This window comes from Coturnix japonica, chromosome 4 (assembly GCF_054131305.1).
Source record: "Coturnix japonica strain WE chromosome 4, WE-NBRP24, whole genome shotgun sequence".
Lineage (NCBI taxonomy): Eukaryota > Metazoa > Chordata > Aves > Galliformes > Phasianidae > Coturnix > Coturnix japonica.
In genome coordinates, this window is record NC_140666.1 from 25,702,153 (window position 1) to 25,723,262 (window position 21,110).

The following is a 21,110-nucleotide window of genomic DNA, read 5'->3' on the forward strand; positions in this document are numbered from 1 at the left end:
TCTTCATGATAAAACAGCTTCTAATGTGTGGGAAGTTAACTGCAGGAGGTTTTCGTTTACTCCTTTACTTCAGCTCTCTAGTTCCGCACTATTTTTTCAGTACTACAAACCCACCTCTGCCAATCCATTGTACTGAGTGCTGAAATCAACAAGGAACTTGCAATTGTTCCCAGGTTTTTGCAAGACTGGACTCTGGTACAGAGTTTTTGAAAACAAATACCTAAGCCTCCTTCCCCAGTATCTTCATTGAACATCACAGATTCTTCTGTCAAATAACCGTATCATTAGAAGGCAATCAAGATGGAGCTTAAAATTCTACTAGCATGTATGTTGCCACCCTTCCTCTCTCTCTCTCTCTCTCTCCCTATTTATTTTTTTTTTTAATCTCCACAGTTTTCCATTGTCAGGAGTAACGTACCTTCCAGTGTCTCTGACTAAAGCTACTGAACAATTAAATGTTTTGATTACAAAGCACCAATATACAATGTTCATTAACAACAAAAAGAGTAAAATACCTGTCTTCTCCAGTCACTGTTGTGACTTTCTGACTACTATATGATAAGCAGTCTAGAAGATTATAATAACTTGATGTATCACTGGGTTTACTGTCTTCTTTTTCAAGTCTTTAAAAAGTATTCATGGCATTGCAAACCTAGAGCTGGGGCAGATTCAGATCTCAATGCTGATAGATGTTTGATGGTTTTATAGTAATCTCTTACTGTTAACATCATCCAAGTTCAGGTATCTTCTCAACTATTCAAAAGGAAAGTAGTAAATATAAATCAGAATGGTTCAAAACTGGATGCAGATTTGTTCATGCACATGATATCATGTATGTGCAAATTGCCCTGTTGATCTTGGTCAGTAAACAGCTGCAGTACATTTCTAAATGTCTCCCATTTTACCATGATAGGGTCAAACCCATCAGAAGTCAATTAGGAGCATCTCCATTGACACTGGCTACAGCTCAAATCCATACTGGAGAAACACATGGATACTTTATGGTATTTATTGATTATATACATTTAATGAGTATCCAATAGCCCAATCCTTCAGGTCCTCCACACAAAGAAATTTCATTAAAGGCACTAGAGAAATAAGACAGTGGGCTCTGTATTGAGTTTAGTTTAGATGATGTTTCCAAATTCTTACAGGATTTAACATGTAAATTATTTCCTACAGCTAGATGAATCTAGATATAGATAGATATTTATTTTTCAATGAGCTTTAATATTTGCGTTCTTTCTGGCCTCTCAATCATTTGAGCAATGGTGTAAAACTGCTGCTAGAGTGCAGATAAATGGGTGCATACCATACATTTGCACAACCAAGTACATGAAGAACTAGGGTTCAATCATTAGTGAAACACTAAGCATTTGGGGAGTGATCAAGAACCCAATTCAGTAAAATTTAACGTCAAATCAGTATAGTTTTGGTATGATGGCTTATGTGTTTAAAATTTTAAGGATGCCTACAGGCTCTGCTATAGAAAGACCTAGTCTTGTTGTCATATTTGTCCAGTTGCACACGATAGGAGTTTTATTCTTGACTCAGATGAAAAGAGAATTGGGGCCTCATAACAGACAGCACCAGAACACTCCTCCCAAGAAGATGAAGCGTACTGCTGCAGTTCTTAAGAGATACAAAAAGACTAGAAGTATTCACCCAGGTTTTTCAGAGATCTTTCAGTATATTTAACACATTACAGAATGTCATATTTTACCTTTAAATTATTTAGTTAAATTGTAGACTGCAGTGACAGTCTTATCAGATGCACAAAAGGAATAATTTTGCTTCACTGAAGAACCTGCATCACAACATCATCTTTGCTCAAAAACAAAATCCTAAGCAACGTAATTGGCATTCATATAAAAAGTGTTCAAATCCTCGGAAGTCCTTGCCTGGTTTTGGAATAGCTGAACAGTATCTGAAGTATCTCCCTTCCATCCCAATTTGTATATTTAAAAAGTCACTAAATTCTTGAATGAATCATTAGAAAAACAATTCAAATGCTGTTAAACTGATTGTAATTTTGCCTCACAGGATAGATGAAAGCTTAATGTTAGCAAATGGCCAAATGCTTTCAAGATTTACATTCCATGGAGTTCAATATCAGTCAGGGAAGAATTACTAAATCAGGATGTACTTAAAGTACAGGTTTTTAGCCCAAGAATATTTTTGGTCTTTCTCAGCTGCTCGCTTTGACAGCATCCAATCCCCTTCACCTACTCACCAGTAGCCACACAATCCATCCATTTAAATTCTGAAAGCAAATTGAAAATGAAACATTTTCAAATAATTACTTGAGAACCTCTTTAATACAAATCTAAGAAGCAATGATAATTAAACTGCAATATTTCTTTTAAGGAGAAGAAAGGGGAGGGAGAAAAATTCTTACTAAAATCCATTCAAAATGCAACTTCCTCTTGAACTAACGTTCTCACTACCCCCAAAAAGAAAATAAGGGGAAATACAAATCAATCTAATTCCCAAAGAGCCTATCTACTGTATTTCACACATTTCCTTCAGATGCACAATGCTGTTGCCACACTCAGAAAGCCTTCCATTTAGTAATCTAGCACAGACCCTAGTGAAAAAGCAGTAACTGAGAAGGCCCTCTGCAGAGGCACATCGCAAAAACAGAAGGCAGACACAGAGGATACCCAAGGCTAGATCTGAAACAGTTCACTTTTGTCTGGAGAGTAGGATCACCTCTTCAGGTTTCAGGATGCTTTGGAAGTGCACACTGCTGGGGCACGTGGAATGTTCCTGCAATCATACAGGAGGGGAACCTGGCTCACAGATGTCCTACTCTCAGCTTTGTCAGCCACAAACAGACCTTTGAACTTTCTATTTATATAACAGTTTAGTGAGTTTAAGCCTCTTCCTGTATAACTGGCAGTTTGCTGGTTTTGCTGTAATGAGGCTACTTGCAATACAGAATATGAAAAGACAAGAGGCTTGTTTCACTGTGAAGTCTTCACTATCCCAAATGCACAGCTACGACTATACCACCTGCTGGTTTTATTTCCTTTTGCCAGCTTTTATTTTACATACCTCAACATGTACTTTGCTACTCAGTATTTTCTCTGCTCCTACTTTTCAAAGGATGTAGGACTTAAAAAGTATTAATACCAACAATGATAAATGAAACACACCACACATCTCTCCACCTTTGCGTTACCAAAGAGCTTTATATCCTGGGTTGGCTGGGTTTTTGTTGGGGTTTGTTGCTTCCCAGCTGCTGATTAATAGCACCTCCTTACTCTGTAAGCAGATTCAGACCTAGCCACACAGTCCCAGGACACTTCAAGATTTCATTTACTTGGTTACCACAGACAAGCATGGAAAATGATTTAAAAGATGAAATTTGATTTTTAACAGCAAGTGGTCCCCTCGGTGCACAAAGGCATTCAAGCTTTTCATTATATCCATCTCCCTTCTCTTCCCCATCATGGAATGGTTCATATTAAATGCAAGTCCAGGTGAACATTTTCTATTCACCCAGGGATCTCAACAGACTTTAACTTTGGACCTTTCACCTGGCCCAGAGTTTAGATTAACTGAAATTGTTTTGGGTTATGGTTTTTTGGTTGTGTTTTTTTATTTTCTGCTTCTGTCTGACAAAACATCCATGAGGTTGACTGGAATACTTGTGGACTTATTTTATACATTTTACTCAATTTCTACCATATAAAATTTAAAACATTCATGATGGTCAACAAAACCCCTAATTCTTGCACTGTTGCAATCTCACCTACTGACTGAGAACTATGGGGCTGACTGCAGTTCCTGCCAAGACAAAGCTCCCACTACCCCACTACCCCAAACTGCAGTGCATGCTGCAACTTGGATAGTTCTTGACAAAATACCCATCAAGAACAGACAGATAATCACAGAATCATATAGATAAGTACCTTTCCTCCCATCACTCCAAAACTTTTTGAGAGTCACCTCCTCATGTACACCGGGAGCGTTATCTTTAAACCTTTTCATTGGATAAAAAAAGCTGCAGTCAAGCTATAAATGTTTTTCACACAAGTTTCTCAGGCTCGCTAGGTTTGCGTTGTATGTGGATAACACATATGGACTCCCCCACATGCTGTAGGCCTGAGCTTGCCTGCCTGGTGATTGCAGCACAGATTACCACAAATTTTGTGTTGGCAAGCAGTGCAGAAGAAGGGTTCTAATTGCCTTATGAACGTTTATAAAACACCCTTTACAAAGGCCAGTCTGCAGACAAAAGCACCAAAGACTGTTGCAAAATACGAAGCACAAATTCACACAAAATGCTAAATGCACTTACTTGTAAACATTATACAGTGACCAAACCACACTGAATACAGACAAAAATAAATCAGTTTTGATGGCAAGCATGCCTATTGCTGGGTGTGAAGAAATGATGCATGTACACATATATTACATATATTAACACACATTTGCGGATAAATGAGCTAAGTTCCTCTCTCCTTAAGAATGAAATGACTTGTCTGAGACATAAATCTTTATACGTACAATAAAATACATGTAATGTTTTCATATACATGTAGATTAAGTACCGATACTCTATATACATGTGCACATGTATATACCAATTGGATTATTAAAGGCTAAATCCAACTTGATCTCTACAATAGTAATCCGACAGTATGTGAATGCCCATGCCTTACAGAGTTTGTGTAGATATCAAAACAATTTGCAACAGCCAAAAAGTAAAACATGTTTTTTGCCTCACAAACCCTAAAAATATATATACGTACCCACAAATTTCATTGTAAGAAACCAAGATAATTTTATTTATAGAATGAGTGATGATATATTAATATCTTACACAAAAACAGAGGCATGGGAGTTCCCTTCTTTCTGTGCACATCTCTAAATCCACATAAAACCACTGTCAAATGAAAGCAAGTTATTAAGCAAACATTAAATCTCAATACCTATAATGTGCTCAGTATTTGAACTACACCCACATATTGGGTTGTAACAGCTTCTATTAAATTAATGATGTTACCCACACTATAAATTAGGGAAATTGTATGCAAATATTATTTGAGTAGTTATACAGTGGTTATCGGTTGTCTGCAAAATAAATCAGTGGAGCAGAGCGAAGATCATGGTAGAGGCATAATATTTAATTGAGCATTAATTTTATCGTGATTATTACTTCCAAATAACAACAGCATGTTAAAACAGATGCAGTAAGATAGTTTATGCAGAGCTGATAAAACATGCTTCAGATCCAAAACGCCTGCTTCCAGATTAATAATGATACGGTGTAATTTACGGTTCTCAGGATTTACTCCAAACTGCTATAAAACAGAACATGACAGATATTTGGTTCTGATTATGCTGGATTTGCAACCATAGCAGCGACACTGTGCTTGGCTAAATGATAGTTATTTACTAAATATGTGATCTCTTTCCTAGACATACTTCCATATTGCCAGCAAAGTAAAGTAAATCCTCTGCAAAACACGAGGTCCAAATGCACACGCATACACCAGTGCAAGTCCAGGATCACAAAATGCAGTATTTTGTTTGCTTTCTTGGCATAACACACGCTGCCCAAAAGCACTTAACAAAGCAGAAACCAACCACTGAATTTAACTGTGCATAGTTCAAAAATGATCACTACGTTTGCTATATTGAAAAGAAAGGACCGATAAAGTATATTCATAAACTCATTAACCAGCTGGTAAGGCTGGTTTAAATAATAATAATAATAATATAAAATATATATTTTTAAAAATAGCTGCCTAAATACCGACCCAAAATAGCAACTTTCCCACTCGTCCCCCGTCGGAAATTCCCCAACATCTTGTTACTTCAGTAACAAGTTTACACCGCGCTGTACCAGATGCAGCGACCCTTCTAAGGTGCACGCTCACTGACAGAGCAACTCAGCACCGACGTCCTGCCCCAAGAAGAGAAACGAGAAGAGGGGAAAAAAATACAGGAAGAGAGAAGAAGAAAGAAAGAAAAGAAAGAAAGAAAACAAAGAAAAAAAAAAAAGAAAAAAAGGCAAGGGGAAAAAAAAAAAAGGCAAAGAAAGAAAAACAAAAGACTCAGAGAAAGAAAAAGACTCAGATCTTCCCACTTCCAAAACTAACTTCAATAACGCTTTCTCCTGAAAGGGAACCAGCAAAACCAACGAGAGAAACCCCCGCGCTGAGCTGGGCTGCCAGTTCAACTGCGCGGCACAGCAAAACTACAGTAACGTTTTCCCCCAGCGAAAGCAACATTGTCACTGACAGCAGTAAACACAACGTGAACGGAGCCGCGATCTCGGCGAAAAACCATCGCCTCTCCGCACCGCGACCCTTCTCCGAGCGGGGGTTCGCTGCCGCCGCCGCTCGCAGCCGGCACGCCGGCACATGTCAGCGCCCCCCGCCTCTCCCCCCTCCGGCCAACTTTGCCTCCCGCAGCCGCGCAGCTCGGGCCGATCCCGCCGGCCGCAGCCGGCAGCGCGGAGCCGGGTGCTCCGCGGCGGACACCGGCCCCTTCGCCCCTCAACAAAGGCTAAGGCACCGGAGGAGCGAGCAGGGAAAAGAGGAAGGAGGCAGCTGTTAGGAGGAGAGGGGTGGAGAGGTAAGGGCGGGTTGGGGGGAGGATGAGGGTTCGACGGAGAACCACAAAACCAAAAAATAAAATAATAATTTAAAAAAAAAAAAAAAAAAGCCACCTACCACTGCTGCTCTAAGTCCCAGTCCCTGAAAAAGTCGAATAGGTCCATAACGATCTGGTGCGGAGACTCGAAGAAGTGGTACCCTCTCCCGGCGCCGAGCCGAGGCGGCGCTCCACGGGCAGCCCGGCCGGCACGGGCTGCGGCGGCCCCGGCGGCCGCCGCGGAGCAGCGCGGAGCCGCCCGGGGCTCGCGGTGCGCCGCCGCCGCCGCCCGCCGCCAGCAGCGCGGCGCGGCTGCTGCCTGGCTGGGAGAGGCGGGCACAGCGGCGGCGGCGGCCCTGGCGCGCGCACACACATACACATACACATACACGCACACACTCACACCGCGAGGGGAGGAGCCGGGGAGGTCCGAAGCCGCGGCATGGAACCGCCGAGGCAGCAGAGCCGGGATCTGGCGGAGCCTGGCATCCCCCGGCCGGGATTGCGCAGGGAAGTTTGGCGGAAAAGGGCGAGCAGAGCCGGTTCACGCCTCGGGCTAATTCACGAGTGGTCCTGGCGAGGCTTGGAGGAGGGAGAAGGAAGGAAAAATATGAAATGGGCAACTCTGGTTTCGCTGGCAAAGCCAACTCCTGAGAGAAACCGAAGTGGTCTGATGAGACGCGGCCCCAACTGGGTTGCGAGGGGACAGTCCCGGTTGCCGAGCAGTCAATGCCCGGACGAGGCCGGGAAGGGCAGATGCCGGTCCGCACAACAGAGGTAGCACGGCACCAGGTGCACCCCCCGCGGTCTCTGTCTGCCCCCCACGTGAGGAACTGGGAAAGCAGCTGGCCAGGCCCGTTCATTCTCCACATCAGTTTATATCTTTCTGGACCCTTGCATTCTGCTTATGTGCTTTTGCATCTCTCGCCCTTCTAAGCAGTAACCAATATTTTACCATTTTCCATATGGACTTTTCTCCATTTCCTAAGATTCCAAATACATATCTGCCCAGAGCAAACTACTGTACTGTTAATGGTATTGTGAAGATGAGACAAAACTCTGCTAATTCTGACCCATCCTGGCCATCTCATGCACCATCAAGTCTCAGACTCAGTGCTGGGCAGAGCCACAGCTACCCCATGTTTGATGGGGTCCAACCTCCACAGCCAGGGCTCCTGCAGTGAGGCAAAGCCACCTCAGAGAACAGGCTCCAACAAGACCTGCAACTAGGGTGTCTTTATGAGCTTCAAGAGAGCTAGGAAACAAACCCAAGGAAGTCAGTCATGTCAGGGGCAGATCATCCAGTGCAGCTGAAGATTTTTGCTTTCCTAAGGCATTGCCCAATGCTGTACTGCATTAAACAAGATTTCTGAGGAAAAACTCTGAAACCATTGTCAGTGGAAATCAAACACGATGAAGACTTCCTAACCTGAACTCAGACTTCAAGATCCCCATTTGCACTGTGCATCCCACAGGCCCCAGGAGAAGAAACTCTGGCAAAGCCAAACCACCAGCAGCCTGCAAAAGCAATGCTCCAGCTTCACTCCTGTCCCCGGTGCAGGCAGGTAGGTGCTACAGCATTTCCTTTCTGACACCTATCTGTTTTCTCCACAAACAGGCTCACGTTTTGTCATCCTTCTTGGTTTGTAAAGCCCTGATCAAATATCAGGGTTTGTGGCCAGTGATGCCACATCTCCAAAATTGTCTCCAGAAACAGGCACAGAGAATTTTTTTTAAAAACATTATTATTAATAAAGATGTAATCACAGAATCGTTTGAGTTGGAAGGAAATTTGGAAGGCCAGCAGAGCTAAACGACTGGCTGCACATATCACCCAAGGTATCCTGAATGCTGCTGCAGACACTGGGTGAGCCAGGACCAGGGCCATGCTGGGGCTGGACACTCTGTCTGCTGCCACAGGGCAAATGGGGGAGACCCTGGTCCCAGTTCCCTGGAAGGCAGCACATTGAGCCACCCAAGGCCGTGCTTGGTCTCATGCAACCTTGGCATGCACCACCAAGCTCAGCATTTGCTAGGGCTCACATCCTTACCTAAGGTTTTGTAGCACATGCTATGTACATGTGCCTGCAGAGTGCTGTGCTCCAAAGACAGTGTTTTGCCTGGGCTGCAACCACTACACAATGTTGTCCTCACTCCTGCAGATGCAGTAGCAGAACTGTGGCCTCAGTGCATGAAGGGAACACTGGCCAACTGTCAGTGGTCAAAAGCAAGAGGTAGCTGAACCGAACCCTTGTGATACAGCACGTAAATCCTTTCTGCTCAAAACACTCCAGTTGATCCAACAAAAACCTATTTTTCACACAGCAACAAAAATGAAATCACAGTTTTCTATCCAGAAAATGTTAATGGAAAATTCGTGCCCAGCTATGCTGTTGAATACAGATTGGGGATATTTGGATTTCTGAGGAAAGGAAGGTCAAGTCATTTTCACAGTGTGAAAAATGAAGCTAACAGAGTTCATATTTCTCTGTGAAGCAATGATTGATTTTTCTTTCTGTGTCTCATTCATACTGCACTAAACATGTATATGGAACAAACTTATAACATTTCAGATAAAGTGCACAGATTACATTAATACATTGAAAATTAAGTTATCATTAGCATCTACTTGACGGCAGCACAAGAACTCTTAGCCCTACTCAATGAGAACAGGCTCTTGGCATGGATGCATAAATTTGTCGTATCCTAAAGCTGCTGTGGTAGAAGAACAGTCACCATTGAGATGTGCATGTATAAAGTAAGACCCCATAATACACAGCTGCTATGACTAAATTTCCCATTTGGAAGCACACAACAGTTGTAGATGCTGAAAGTATGTTGTTACTCAGTTTCAAGAGCACATATGTAGGTATTATTTATTTCCCTGCCACTTTAATTGGAATTATCATTTCTGTGCTGCCTGAGTGATTTATTTAACCATGCAGAGCTATTCTCTTATTATCATTGCTACTTTTATTTAATGAAACGAGAATAATTTAATACAATAATCACATCTGAAAATACATTGATAATGTTTGCTCACTGTGAGAAGGAGGAGCATTTTCATGACCTGCTGAATAAACCCTTCAGTACTGCAGTGCTTGGATGCTGGCACTGGGTGACCCCACCTTATGGAGGCACAGCTTCACCATGATAACTTGGCACTCTCAGAAAAGAGTAAAGGGGGTAGAAAGTCTATAATGATGAGATTCCTGTTTATTACTATCATTCTACACATGAGACAGACAACTCTTAAAGCACTTAGAACAGTCTAAACTTTCACAACTAGCCAAGGCAGGGTGTATTGGAAAGGTATGAGAAAGTCACTATTCAGAAATAAGTAACCAAAAGGTTCTGTTGAAAAATAGATGCAAATCAATTGTGAAAAGTAAGAGAGATGGTGGCAGAACTGAGATTATGGACAATACCAGATGTTGGAAGTGCAAAGGCTTTATTGGGGAGAAAGCCCAAACCAACCAATCAAAACAATGGGCCTCTCAAATAGACATTTGAAAAAGATCATCACAACTGAATCCTTTCTTCCCTTCTCTTTTATTTTTCTTAATGTAGTTTTTTGGTTTGGTTTTGGTGTGGTTTTTTTTTTGTTTTGTTTTGTTTTTTTTGTTGTTTTTTTTTTTTTTTTTTTTTTTACCTATACACTGTTGTGCAGGTTTTAAAGCAGCTTCTCCCAAAATTTAAGGAATATCATTTAATTTTGTGCCTACCAGCAGAATGGAAACAATAGACTGAAGCAAGCAACTAAGCAGGATGCTGTCTGTATGCTGTCCCTTCCTTTAACCAAACCCACTGCTTATAACCTTGTCACGGCCCTTGCCATCTCCTAGCCTGGCACTCAGAAGCAATTATTGTAATAGTCTTTTAACCAATTTCATGACAATATGTTCCCCACGAGTGGAACCAAAACTAAAACAAAGCATAAAACTAAACTACCAAACCGACACTTTGGAATGCAAACACAGACAGGGGATTGAAATGCAAAGACACGGTAAAAAGACTTTTCAAATCAAGTTCCCTTCTTTCTGCCATGTTGCTTCCAAAAGACAGAAGCACTTTACAGCAATGATGTCTATATATATGTCTATATATAAGCTGCTGAAATATTGTTTTGTCTTCAGTGGTTTTTATGATGATATTCACTAAAGCACTTCACAGAAATATAAGACTGTGCAAAGCTTTCCTTTTTATGAGGGAAACTAGAAGAATAATATATATTGCAGAGAGCATTACCATGGAGGTGGAATAGGACACAGGAAAAGTTGTTCTCCAGTTCCCCTTCCTTTCCACCCTTTTCTTCTGTTATTCTGATAAGATGGCTCCATTGTATTCATACACTACAACCTCAATTATCTGGTCACTACTTTAGAAAAGTAGGCTTTTCTGTCTTCTGCCAACATTGGAACATGATATCTCCATCAAATACATTGTTTGAGAGCAAAATCTGTAGCTGTTCAGGGTTGACTATAAGGAAGCAACATAACACAGCAGCAATTTGAGAATTCATTTAGGTGTCCGGTACCAAATAAACAAAGCAATTTGATGTTGAATGCGATGCGTTAGAAAAGGTAGATAATGTCTATATCCATGACATATTCCATGAACACAGTGAAGAGGCCAGACAAAACTGAAATTTGCCTAAGGAGAGACTTTCTCCCTAAAAGGAAGCCAATGAATACTGACAGTGTTTCTAGTACAAAGCATTAATGAAATTATGCCAACTAAACTGCACAATCAATGTGTTTTTGCAAATGCACACCCATCTGGAAGCATTTGGAGTCATTGTTCACAAGTTTTATCAGTTTCATAGGATTTTAGCACTGTTTTTTCTGGAACCTGAGGGAGTTAGCCTGAAATGACTCTCAAGACTTCTTCCTGGCTGCCCTTCAAGAAGCTTTTGCTTTCCATGGGCAGACATGGCTAGTCCTTCAGGCTCACAGGTCATTAATGGATAGCTTCTATAAAGTTCTTACATTCTAGTTTGCTGTGATGTAAAACATAGAATATCCCTTTACAATGCCAGTCCACACTTCCATTTGAAAAAAAAACCAAAAAACAGAGCAGTGCATTCAAGGCTGTGGATTTGGGTGTCCTGTCCCACATCCACAAGAAACAGGAAACCAATTTTCTGCAGGAAACAGAAGCTGATTTTAACTTGAGAAACAGATAGTTGTGGCCAGCTACAAGATGACAAGAAAGAAACCTCAGTGTCCATATGAGCCCTGGAAGACCAGTAAAAACAGATGCTTCGCTGGCATCTGCCATGGTTTATCAAAGACCTTTGGGAGGCCTTGGAAGGATTCTGCTGAATACAGTGCAAGACCATTGCAGCAATTTCTTTTCATTCAAGAGATGAATGTCAGGCATATTTATTTCATAAAGTGAGAACCAGTATCCCAAACAAATAGCCAGAATGAGCATTATCCTGCCTTTTTCCTGGCAACCAACTTAAATGACCGTGTCTTGCTTTTCTGGGAAACCTGCCAGGTGAGCTTTGAAAGGACTGTAGTGCTAATAGCAAAGTCTAGAGGGTTCACTCAGCTTGCTAACTGGAGATCTGCTAAAAGAATCAGGAGACAGAGGCCTTCATCCTACACAAGAGGATAGGGCAGGAGCGAAACACTATCAACAGGGAGAAACAGAGAGGGCTATTAAACTCACTGAGGCATGGACTGTCTTTTATTATGTGTTTGTACAGTTCTAGCATGGAGTCACCACAGAGTAAAGTCTTGGAAAGTGATTAAATGTCTTACACTCCTAAAAATCTATTTCCAGGAGAGAGTAGTATAACTTCTGTTTGCTTCTACCCTTGTGCCTGGGCTGCTATTCCAGTGCCTCTTTTTTCTTTTTCTTTTTTTTTTCCTTATTGCTTATCTGGTTCATTTATGGGATTCTGCACCCCATGAAGTCATCTCCACATCTAGAAAAGTCAGATGGCAACAAATAATGCTATAGCACTGTCTGATGTCATCACATCTACTGAAAGTAAAGTTTTTCAGGGAAAAAAAAAAGTGAATAACTGAACTGGATTCTTAAATCAGAATAAATCCAAGCTACATAATGAAGAGCTGCCAAGTGAAAAATTTGCTACTGTGACTTACATATTGAACTAATTTAAATTATTTAAATTATATTAAAACATATTTTAGAATGCCACTCTATCATTGTAGAAAAATAGTCCTAAAAGAGTCAGCAATCATCCTTGTGAGGATATTAATATAAATGTCTCTATTATATAGTATAGGTTTTTAGCAGTTTTGTCTGTAAGGAAAACACTGATATTGACAGGGAAGAGAATTTCACTTTCTGAATGAAAAAGCAGCACTTGGCAAGGAGTTTACCACCAGAATAGCATTTATGTAAATCTATTGAGAAGATTATAGCTGGTGTTCTTGACATTATTCTTCCATAAAATGGCAGAAATATTAGAAACCTAACTGGACTATACTTAAATAACGAAACATCAAATGGCAACTATACAATGAGCTACACTGAGGGGACACCTGAAGCTCCCCTCGCCCATGTTAGAAATAGAAACTTCTTTGATGTGCTTGTTACAGATTTCAGTTTAAAACCCCATAAGAGTTGACCTAACAGCTTGTGGACTCTTAATTTTAAAGGCTCAGAAATTACAATTGAGGCCAATGACACATCATTTTCATGAACAGAAATATGGAATACTCATAAAATGCCACATTTTTATTTTCATAGAGGTAGAATTGCAAGATTGCATCATTGAACCCAGCTACAAGTGGAAGTCACCATGTCAGTAGTCAAGTTCATACATTTATAGTTCATGAAGATTTAGCTATCTGATAGACATAATGAAGAAGGAAATCAGTCAAAAGCAGAACAGTCTAAGGATACTGAAACATAGAATGAGATCTATCACCCCAGCTGCAACTTTAAAACTGGATGACAGATCAGATGTAAGCAGAAAAGAGTCAACCACAGATCAGTGTAATCGGGTGACTGATTATTTGCCTGAGAAAATTAGTAACCTATGCATAGAGAGATTTCTTTTTGGATTACAGTGACAAATGCTTGTTGATCTCTCCAAGACTTGCGTGCATTTGCTGATGATTCATTCAACAGGCCTTTGAAGAGAAAGATTTTCTGAAGTAGGCGCTTGATATTATATTGTCATTTTAGGAGAAAAAATGAAAACAGCTCCCTTAGTCTTGGCTTGTGCATTTAAAAATGTAATTTTAAGTATAGACATTTTAAAATCTGGGCAAAAGCCCAAAAGAAATGTGATACAGTAAGCAGACGCAAGTAAATAAAATAAATAAAACAAAGCATGCCTAGCTTGGGACAACTGCTGTTGTTTTCTGCATGTTATTTAAAAATAACTTTACATAGTCTTTCTGATGAAAGTACTTACACCTCTCCTGTTTTACAGAATAGCAAGGCTGTGAAGTAGCAACATCATTTTAGTGGTCTGCTCAGTCCTTCAATTTCTGAATTCCAGTTTTATCATGTGCAGTTTGTGACCACTGACTTCACTTTTCTTGGTCAGAATACATGTATGCTTTATTAGAGTACTTTGAGCGCAGTCATAGTATTAAATGATAGATACCTATTTGAAGAAAGAACAAGTTTGAGTCATTTAATCCACGTCATACACTGTGTTTGTAAAAATTTAAACATTGTTTTGAGAGGTAAAATATGTACCAGTCCAGTGATGTCTATCATTACTCATTTTTCATACTCTGAATGTGATTATTCATTACTCAAAAATGACATAGTTAAATGCTATGTCTTGCTAAAATATTGATCATAATATGTAGGGGTATATAATTTATCTGAATCAAGTGAAGTATGTTTTCCTCAGTGAGATGATGAAAGCTTGACTCATTACAGTATTATTTCTACTGAAGTTTCCACCATTAGTTAATTTAATGACTCTGTGAACATTTTAATTGGGAAGATCCCTGGGTAAAAGGCTCATTCAAGACAAATGAATGGGTTTACATTTGGGAAAGGGAGAAATGCGCAGTCATCTGTGCTCAGACTTGGAGCTCAGGCAGAAGACAGAGAAACAGATGACAATGAAAAAACACAGATCAGGAAGTCCATAACAAAGTCTGTATCTCCTTTTATGGAAATATTCAAGACCCAACTGGACACCTATCTGTGCAACCTGGTGTAGGGAACCTGCTTTGGCAGGGGAGTTGGACTCAATGATAGAAGGATGTCTCTTCCAATCCCTACAACTCTGTGATTTTGTGAATAATAGAAGAGGGGAGGTGATTCATTACAAACTAGGAATCACGAAAGCATATAACTTGCTGGGGAGGTTACCTGGGCTGACAGCCTGGTATCCAAATATCTGAACTTAAATTGTTCTCACTCTCACCCAAATTTTCACTGAGAATACTGGAAAACTACACCGACCTCTGAGAATCAAGCTTCATAAGCAAAGATATATGTTGATATTATGAGCCTCTGTTCCATAAAAGAGCACGAGTTAACAGGCCTATACCACCACCTACCACCCACAAGTGATGACTCATACACATTTAAATTAAAAACAAACAAACAACAAAAACCTTTAAAACACTTTTCAGTATCAGCCATATGTGGATGGCCAACAGATTGCCACTTATTCAAGCTGTGCAATGCTGCAACCTTGAGGATGTGAGCTGGGTCTTAATCAGCTCTTCCCTGAAGTTTTGTATCAGTGACAGCAGCAATAACCCTAACCAAAATATTTTGTGGCTGACATTGTCCTTAGTCGTAAAATCATAGAATTAGAAGGTTGAAAAGGACCTACAAGATCATCTAGTCCAACTGTCTTCCCATTACCATTGATGCCACAGGCACTAAACCATATCTCATTGCTCCTCATCCAGACCCCTCTTGAGCACTGCCAGGGACAGTGATTTCACCACCTCCCAAGGAAGGCCATTCCAGTGCTTGACCACTCTCTAAGAGAAAAAAAAAGTTTTTCATTATGTCTAATCTAATTGTTGATAAAGAAAGCTTTGCTCCAGCAGCCTGTATCCCTCAGTATCAGTGGCCTAGTGGTTATCCCCCCACATTTTTGAGAACAATCTAGGCATAAAATAGACTCCAGGAACATTTTTATTTAATCAGAATAGACTGGGGGTAGAGAGAGAGACTGTTATTTCTGCTTCCCAGCCACTAAAACAAAAGTCAAAAGACTATTGGGTAATTTGTCCCAAGCCACATAGGTCTACGCATTTTGGTCTGGATGTTAGAACGCGCAACTAAACCATTAGATTAGTCTCCTTTCAGTTGTTGCTGATATTAAGGAAACACAAAGTATTTATGTTTTGAGCACCCTTCAGAGCATGTGAGAAGTGAAAGTTAGGGATCTTTGAGTGTAGTCTACCCTCTTCAGCCACTCAGCTTAACTGCAAGATCTTTGACTAAAGACCACAACTTTTTCAGCTATCTAATATCCAGCATGAGAGGCCTAGATCCTGACTGTATTCTCTTATAGGTCTTATTATTGAATATGGGAACTAGTGCTTTGCAGCAACAAACCTAAGCAAGATGTTCAGCACAGACAGCTGATTAAAAGCAAATGGGTTACTGAGGCATAACCAGTTATTATCATGCACACACACAGACCAAAAGTGGGTGCTTTGAAACACCATATGATGATCAAAAGCTCAAACATTTCACACATGTAACTTCAGTGGTATACACGCCGCAGACAGCATTCTCTTTCCAAGGGCTATTATACAACAGCTTCAAATATTATGTGTTTAAGTTACTGCTCTGGGGCCTCCATCAAACCTTTGGCCAAAGAACTACAGTATTGTTAATGGAAGAGACTGGCAAGACTGGGATCCATGAAAGAATTTTTACCACTGCACATTTCACATTTATGGATAAAAATAGCAGAGAAATGCATAGACATTTAATATCACTTCTATTAGGAAAAAATGAAAAGGGATGAGCCTCTGAACATTTCTCACAATACCATTTTATTAGATACATTCACAAGTGAAAAGCTTAAGCCTACAAAAGAAAAAATTAAATTGTGGTGGAACTCATTCTAAAGAATCTTATATTTTGCATAAAGAAAATTGGATGACATAAACACTGCATGAGCAAGATGATTTACATTAGTTTTACTTAGTTCCTGATTTTTGGAAATAAAATTATAGAACCTGGCACTCTATTGTGACTTGTTCTGTAGCACCGTTGCCCAGAATTTCTGTGAAGTCACACACATGCAAGATCAAAACAGGGAGATGGGAAGCTGAATGCACATCATTATGGGAAGTACAGCTCATCTCCTCCTCCACAACACAATTTATTAGTATCTAATAGAATTGTAATGTTTCTCATTCTACATTTTTACAGCTGCATCAAAATATTAAAGTGTGAATTGCGATTAAACTCACACGGTGTTCTTAGTGTAATTTCTCTGGCATTAATACTTAGCAAACCAAGTTATTGGTGTAATATTACTCTTGATACTGGTTGTCATAAAGGTATAAAGCCTCCAAATAGCAATAAAGTGTATTTTACTGAAGAGAGAACAGCAGTACAAAAAAACATTATGCTACTTGTGTTGTTAATTCTTGTGTAGGGGGGTAGGAAGAAAAAGGATTTTGACTCTTTAAATTACAGTTTGTAGGTTAGTGCACCAACTCAGTCTCTCTAAACAGGTAATTTACTTGCTTTCTGAAAGCACCCATGTGCTAGGAAATGCTAGTGCACTCCAGGGATGATTCTAAGATTGATTGTTTGGCTCTAGTCACCAATAACTGTACATATTCTGCTAAACTCTACTTTACATGAGTCTAAAATCTTCAAAGATGTGCTCTATTTTACATGCATTAAAAACCTTCAAAGATTTTAGGGGAAAATACAGAGGGGCAATGTTCATTTTTAGATAACTTCAGTTTATGAGTGTGCAGTCTGACTGACTGAAGGCTTTTAAAGCAGAAGGAATCTTCAATAAGCAGAAGGGCAAAAATGCTGTTTTCAAACGGCAATAGAAACATTTACTAGGGCTGAAGCAATTGCAGGTGTGATACACTTACGTTAGCCATGCGCAAGGTGCATTTTTGTATTTTTCAGTTGGTCCTTAGATTTACAGTTGGCTGCAGCATTTTGCTACTGTTCAGAACAGAGCTCTGCAGAATACACTCATGGAAGAAACTGAGAGATTTAGTGTTCACTCATGGACTGAAAAATACAAAAAGGCTGAATTAAATGCCATAGAGCAGAAACGATTTTGGTAGGATTGCCCAACCTGGACAGTTCTATAAAATTGTATGGAAGTGGAACATAGTGTCAAAGACTAAATGGTTTCTGCTACATTTAAGAATTAATTGGATAAAGCAAACCATTTCATATTGTGTTAACTCATATTGTAATAAGAAATGGAGCAGTATGGTGAAAATGTTTGATCTAGACTTAAACTGCTTTCTAGAATGCTGGAAGCTGAGAAGGCTTGAATGTTCAAGGCCACAAAGGATGCAAAAAAAACCTGATGACTTTGTGCAGTCTACCATGCCATGAAAACAAAGGCCATTTTATTAAGTTAACAATGATATCTCAGTCTCAGGATGATGCTGAAGAAGGTTTTGAAAGAGATTATCTTGATTTATTTCAGATAGGCTTGTGTTTCTGCTAGCATTCAGCGTGTACTACTGATAAAGGAACCCACTCAGCTGTTGCCCTCTGATTTGAAGTCATTTCTGCCAGAGCGGTCTGTCTCACTTCCACATGAGAAGTCCCTTTGCACCCAGATTAAAGATTGATGGGTAAAGGAAGTGATAAAACCTATGAATGGACCCCTAAACTTAAGTCCATAGAGTGCTGTGCAACATTATGTAGCAAAATAAAAATAAAGTAAACCTCCCAATGCTGCTGCAGGCTCCATTCTCACCTCCATTGATGCTTGATTGTTTTTAGCAGAGTAGGCTTCTCCCTGTGACAGTTACTGGTGATAGATCTTCTGATGTGGACAGGCTGAACATGCGAGTCAGTATCACTGCCTGCAGAATTAACACTGTAGTGTCTGGGATTTGCTGTACTATTCATGAGCTGCCAAGATAATTACATCATTGTTATGTGTCACACTTCTCACATTTTTCATCTGCTTTCCTTACCTCTCTGCCATATTTTATCTCACACAAGTTTAATCCCTCCTGCCTACATGACAAGCTACACAGAGCAAAATATCTGAAGGAGATGAAAATGCTGTTAATTGCCAGCAGCTTGGCCTCTCATCACAGGCCACATCCTTCCTCACACAGTGTGGGGAGGTTCATCTCCTAACGCTATGCTGCTGTACCCAGTGCAGTAATTGCTCCTGAGCAACAGTAAAAAACAGTTTGTAAGGCTATGAGAACATGAAGAGCTGAAGTCTACAAAGGCAGTTTGACAACAGTCTGCATAAAAAGAGGTTAAGTATTTGAGGGTCAAACCCAAAGCCTATTTAAATTCTGGAAAATCTTCAAATGTGACGTCTAATATTCCATGCACATCTCTGAAATATCTTGAGCAAATTTACCCCAGACTGTGGCAAAATTTATTCATCCAAGTCTGAGTAAAATGCTCCATTCCTTCCTGTATTCCTCATGGTACATTTCCTAACGGTATAATTTCCAGGAAAATGATCAAAATATCATTAAGAAATGTCAGTACTCTCAGTCAAGCTCCCTTCAGAAATACAAGCAGTGTGCAGCAGACATAATAAAGTCATGATTAGGAGTGTCCTTTAAATCACAGGAAAGGAAGGCAGATTGGATGTGCCCTATTGCATCTCTGAATAGGTTCTTTGCGTGACTGTGAGCAAGCACATAACCAGGAAACGTCTAGGCATAACTCAATTTTTAATGAGTCTGAAGATATTTGTACTTCTGCACTAGACAACAATAGCAGTAACATTATTTTCTCTCCACACATGGGAAGCCATTAACACACCAACACAGAGAAACTTGTGGCAGAAATTTCATCCCTGCTCAATCTAGTTTCAGAATCAAGTGGAGGCAAAGCATCAGCTCAGCCACAGAGTGCAAGGACAGATGCTGGCATGACCCTAGACGTTAGCAGTGGCTTCATTTACCCCAGAGCTAGTTAGATTGGGTTTTACCCTGGAAAACAGAACAGAGGGCATTTTCAGTTCAGTAGTGAGTAATCAAGTACATCTCTGTAGACAGCATTAGGTTTTTATTTTAACTGTTTCATGTTTTGAAGGAAATCTATCCCAGAAGACAGGAGAAAAGGGTGAGCCGCCACAGAACATTATTCCAGGGAGTTATTCCTGGTTCATTTTCAGAAAGGACACTCCCAGAATGAATATTTCTATTCCAGAACAAAAACATCTCACTTTTTCCTTTCTTTAGCTTTTTAGAAACAATAACTAACCTGTTAATTTGGCAGATTCTGACAAGTAACTCCTCTGGACAGACATTCCCTTCATTGCAGGGGGCCTATTCTTAGATTTAGGTAAAGTGTTAAACTTCTGTGACCAATCTAGACATTAATTAAGGACAAATGTGTGTGGAAAGTACTGAATACATGCAGCATCCATTAGAGATGCTGGGGAACTGGAAACACTAACTGCAGCTTCGACCTATCATCAGTGGATGGAGAGACAGAGGAAGTTTAGTTTAGCTCAGGGTAATACCATCCCACACATCATTAGCAAATCTGTCATAAAACAGGTACTGGAGGACTTCATGGTTCAGGAAACTCCTGATCCTCAGGCATGGTGAAGATAAGAGGTTAATCTTATCAATAGAACCAAGCTTACAGAGAACCTTTCTCAAAACCCTGCAAATCTAAAATCATCCTACATCTAGGTTGCCAGATATGAAGCAGATATCAGATTGTTTTAATTCCACAGTGTGGACATAGCAAACAAACAAATAAAAAAGAATTCCTCAAAGCAACAGGGTAATACACCCAGGAGCCGGGAGCTTCTCTTGAGGCTGAAGTGATTCCTTCATGGAGCAAGATATTGCTGTTAGCCCGCTTTTGCTGTATATATAATCAGTACAGAGGGCACAGTGCCTTTCCTAGTCCCAGTTATCCTTCTCTGTCACAAAATTGTAAAAGAAACCAGTACCTAGATACCAGCTAAACAAGCAGCAAAGACAAACATATAGACATGATCATCTTGTCCTACCTGGTGGAAAGAGCTCATATAGGCACCAAAAAGAATTTGACAGATAGACAAGGTGGCAGCATTTCTGAAATAAAAGATTGGAATACTTTCATAGTGACTTTGTTAGAGTCATAAAAAAGACAAAATGCCCATTTACAGAAGATGCGTGCTGGTGTTGTTATTGCCATCTTGCAAGGCAATAGCTACACTTGCATATTACTTACAGTGCAGGTTTATTTCTCAGTGTTCTGGAGACATTTGTCATATATTGCTGAACAGCTAGCATCCACTTCGAGCAAAAGAACAGCTTTACATGTCTTTGCTTATCCAGTGTTTCTCTCACTGCTCCTCTGTTGTGAGAGACAGAACACTTGTTCTAGTG

At 40.1% G+C, this 21,110-nt stretch overlaps 1 protein-coding gene across 1 annotated transcript in view; it reads right to left on the reverse strand.

The window, feature by feature from the left end:
* The window catches only part of AFF2 (ALF transcription elongation factor 2), a 327,396-nt gene extending 320,393 nt beyond the window's left edge, over window positions 1-7,003 (reverse strand). The window contains exon 1 of the mRNA XM_085544766.1: window positions 6,690-7,003. Coding sequence (XP_085400892.1) covers window positions 6,690-6,736 — 47 coding nt within the window. The 5' untranslated portion in view covers window positions 6,737-7,003. The remainder of the gene's footprint in view (window positions 1-6,689) is intronic.
* Between the last annotated feature and the right edge of the window lie 14,107 nt (window positions 7,004-21,110).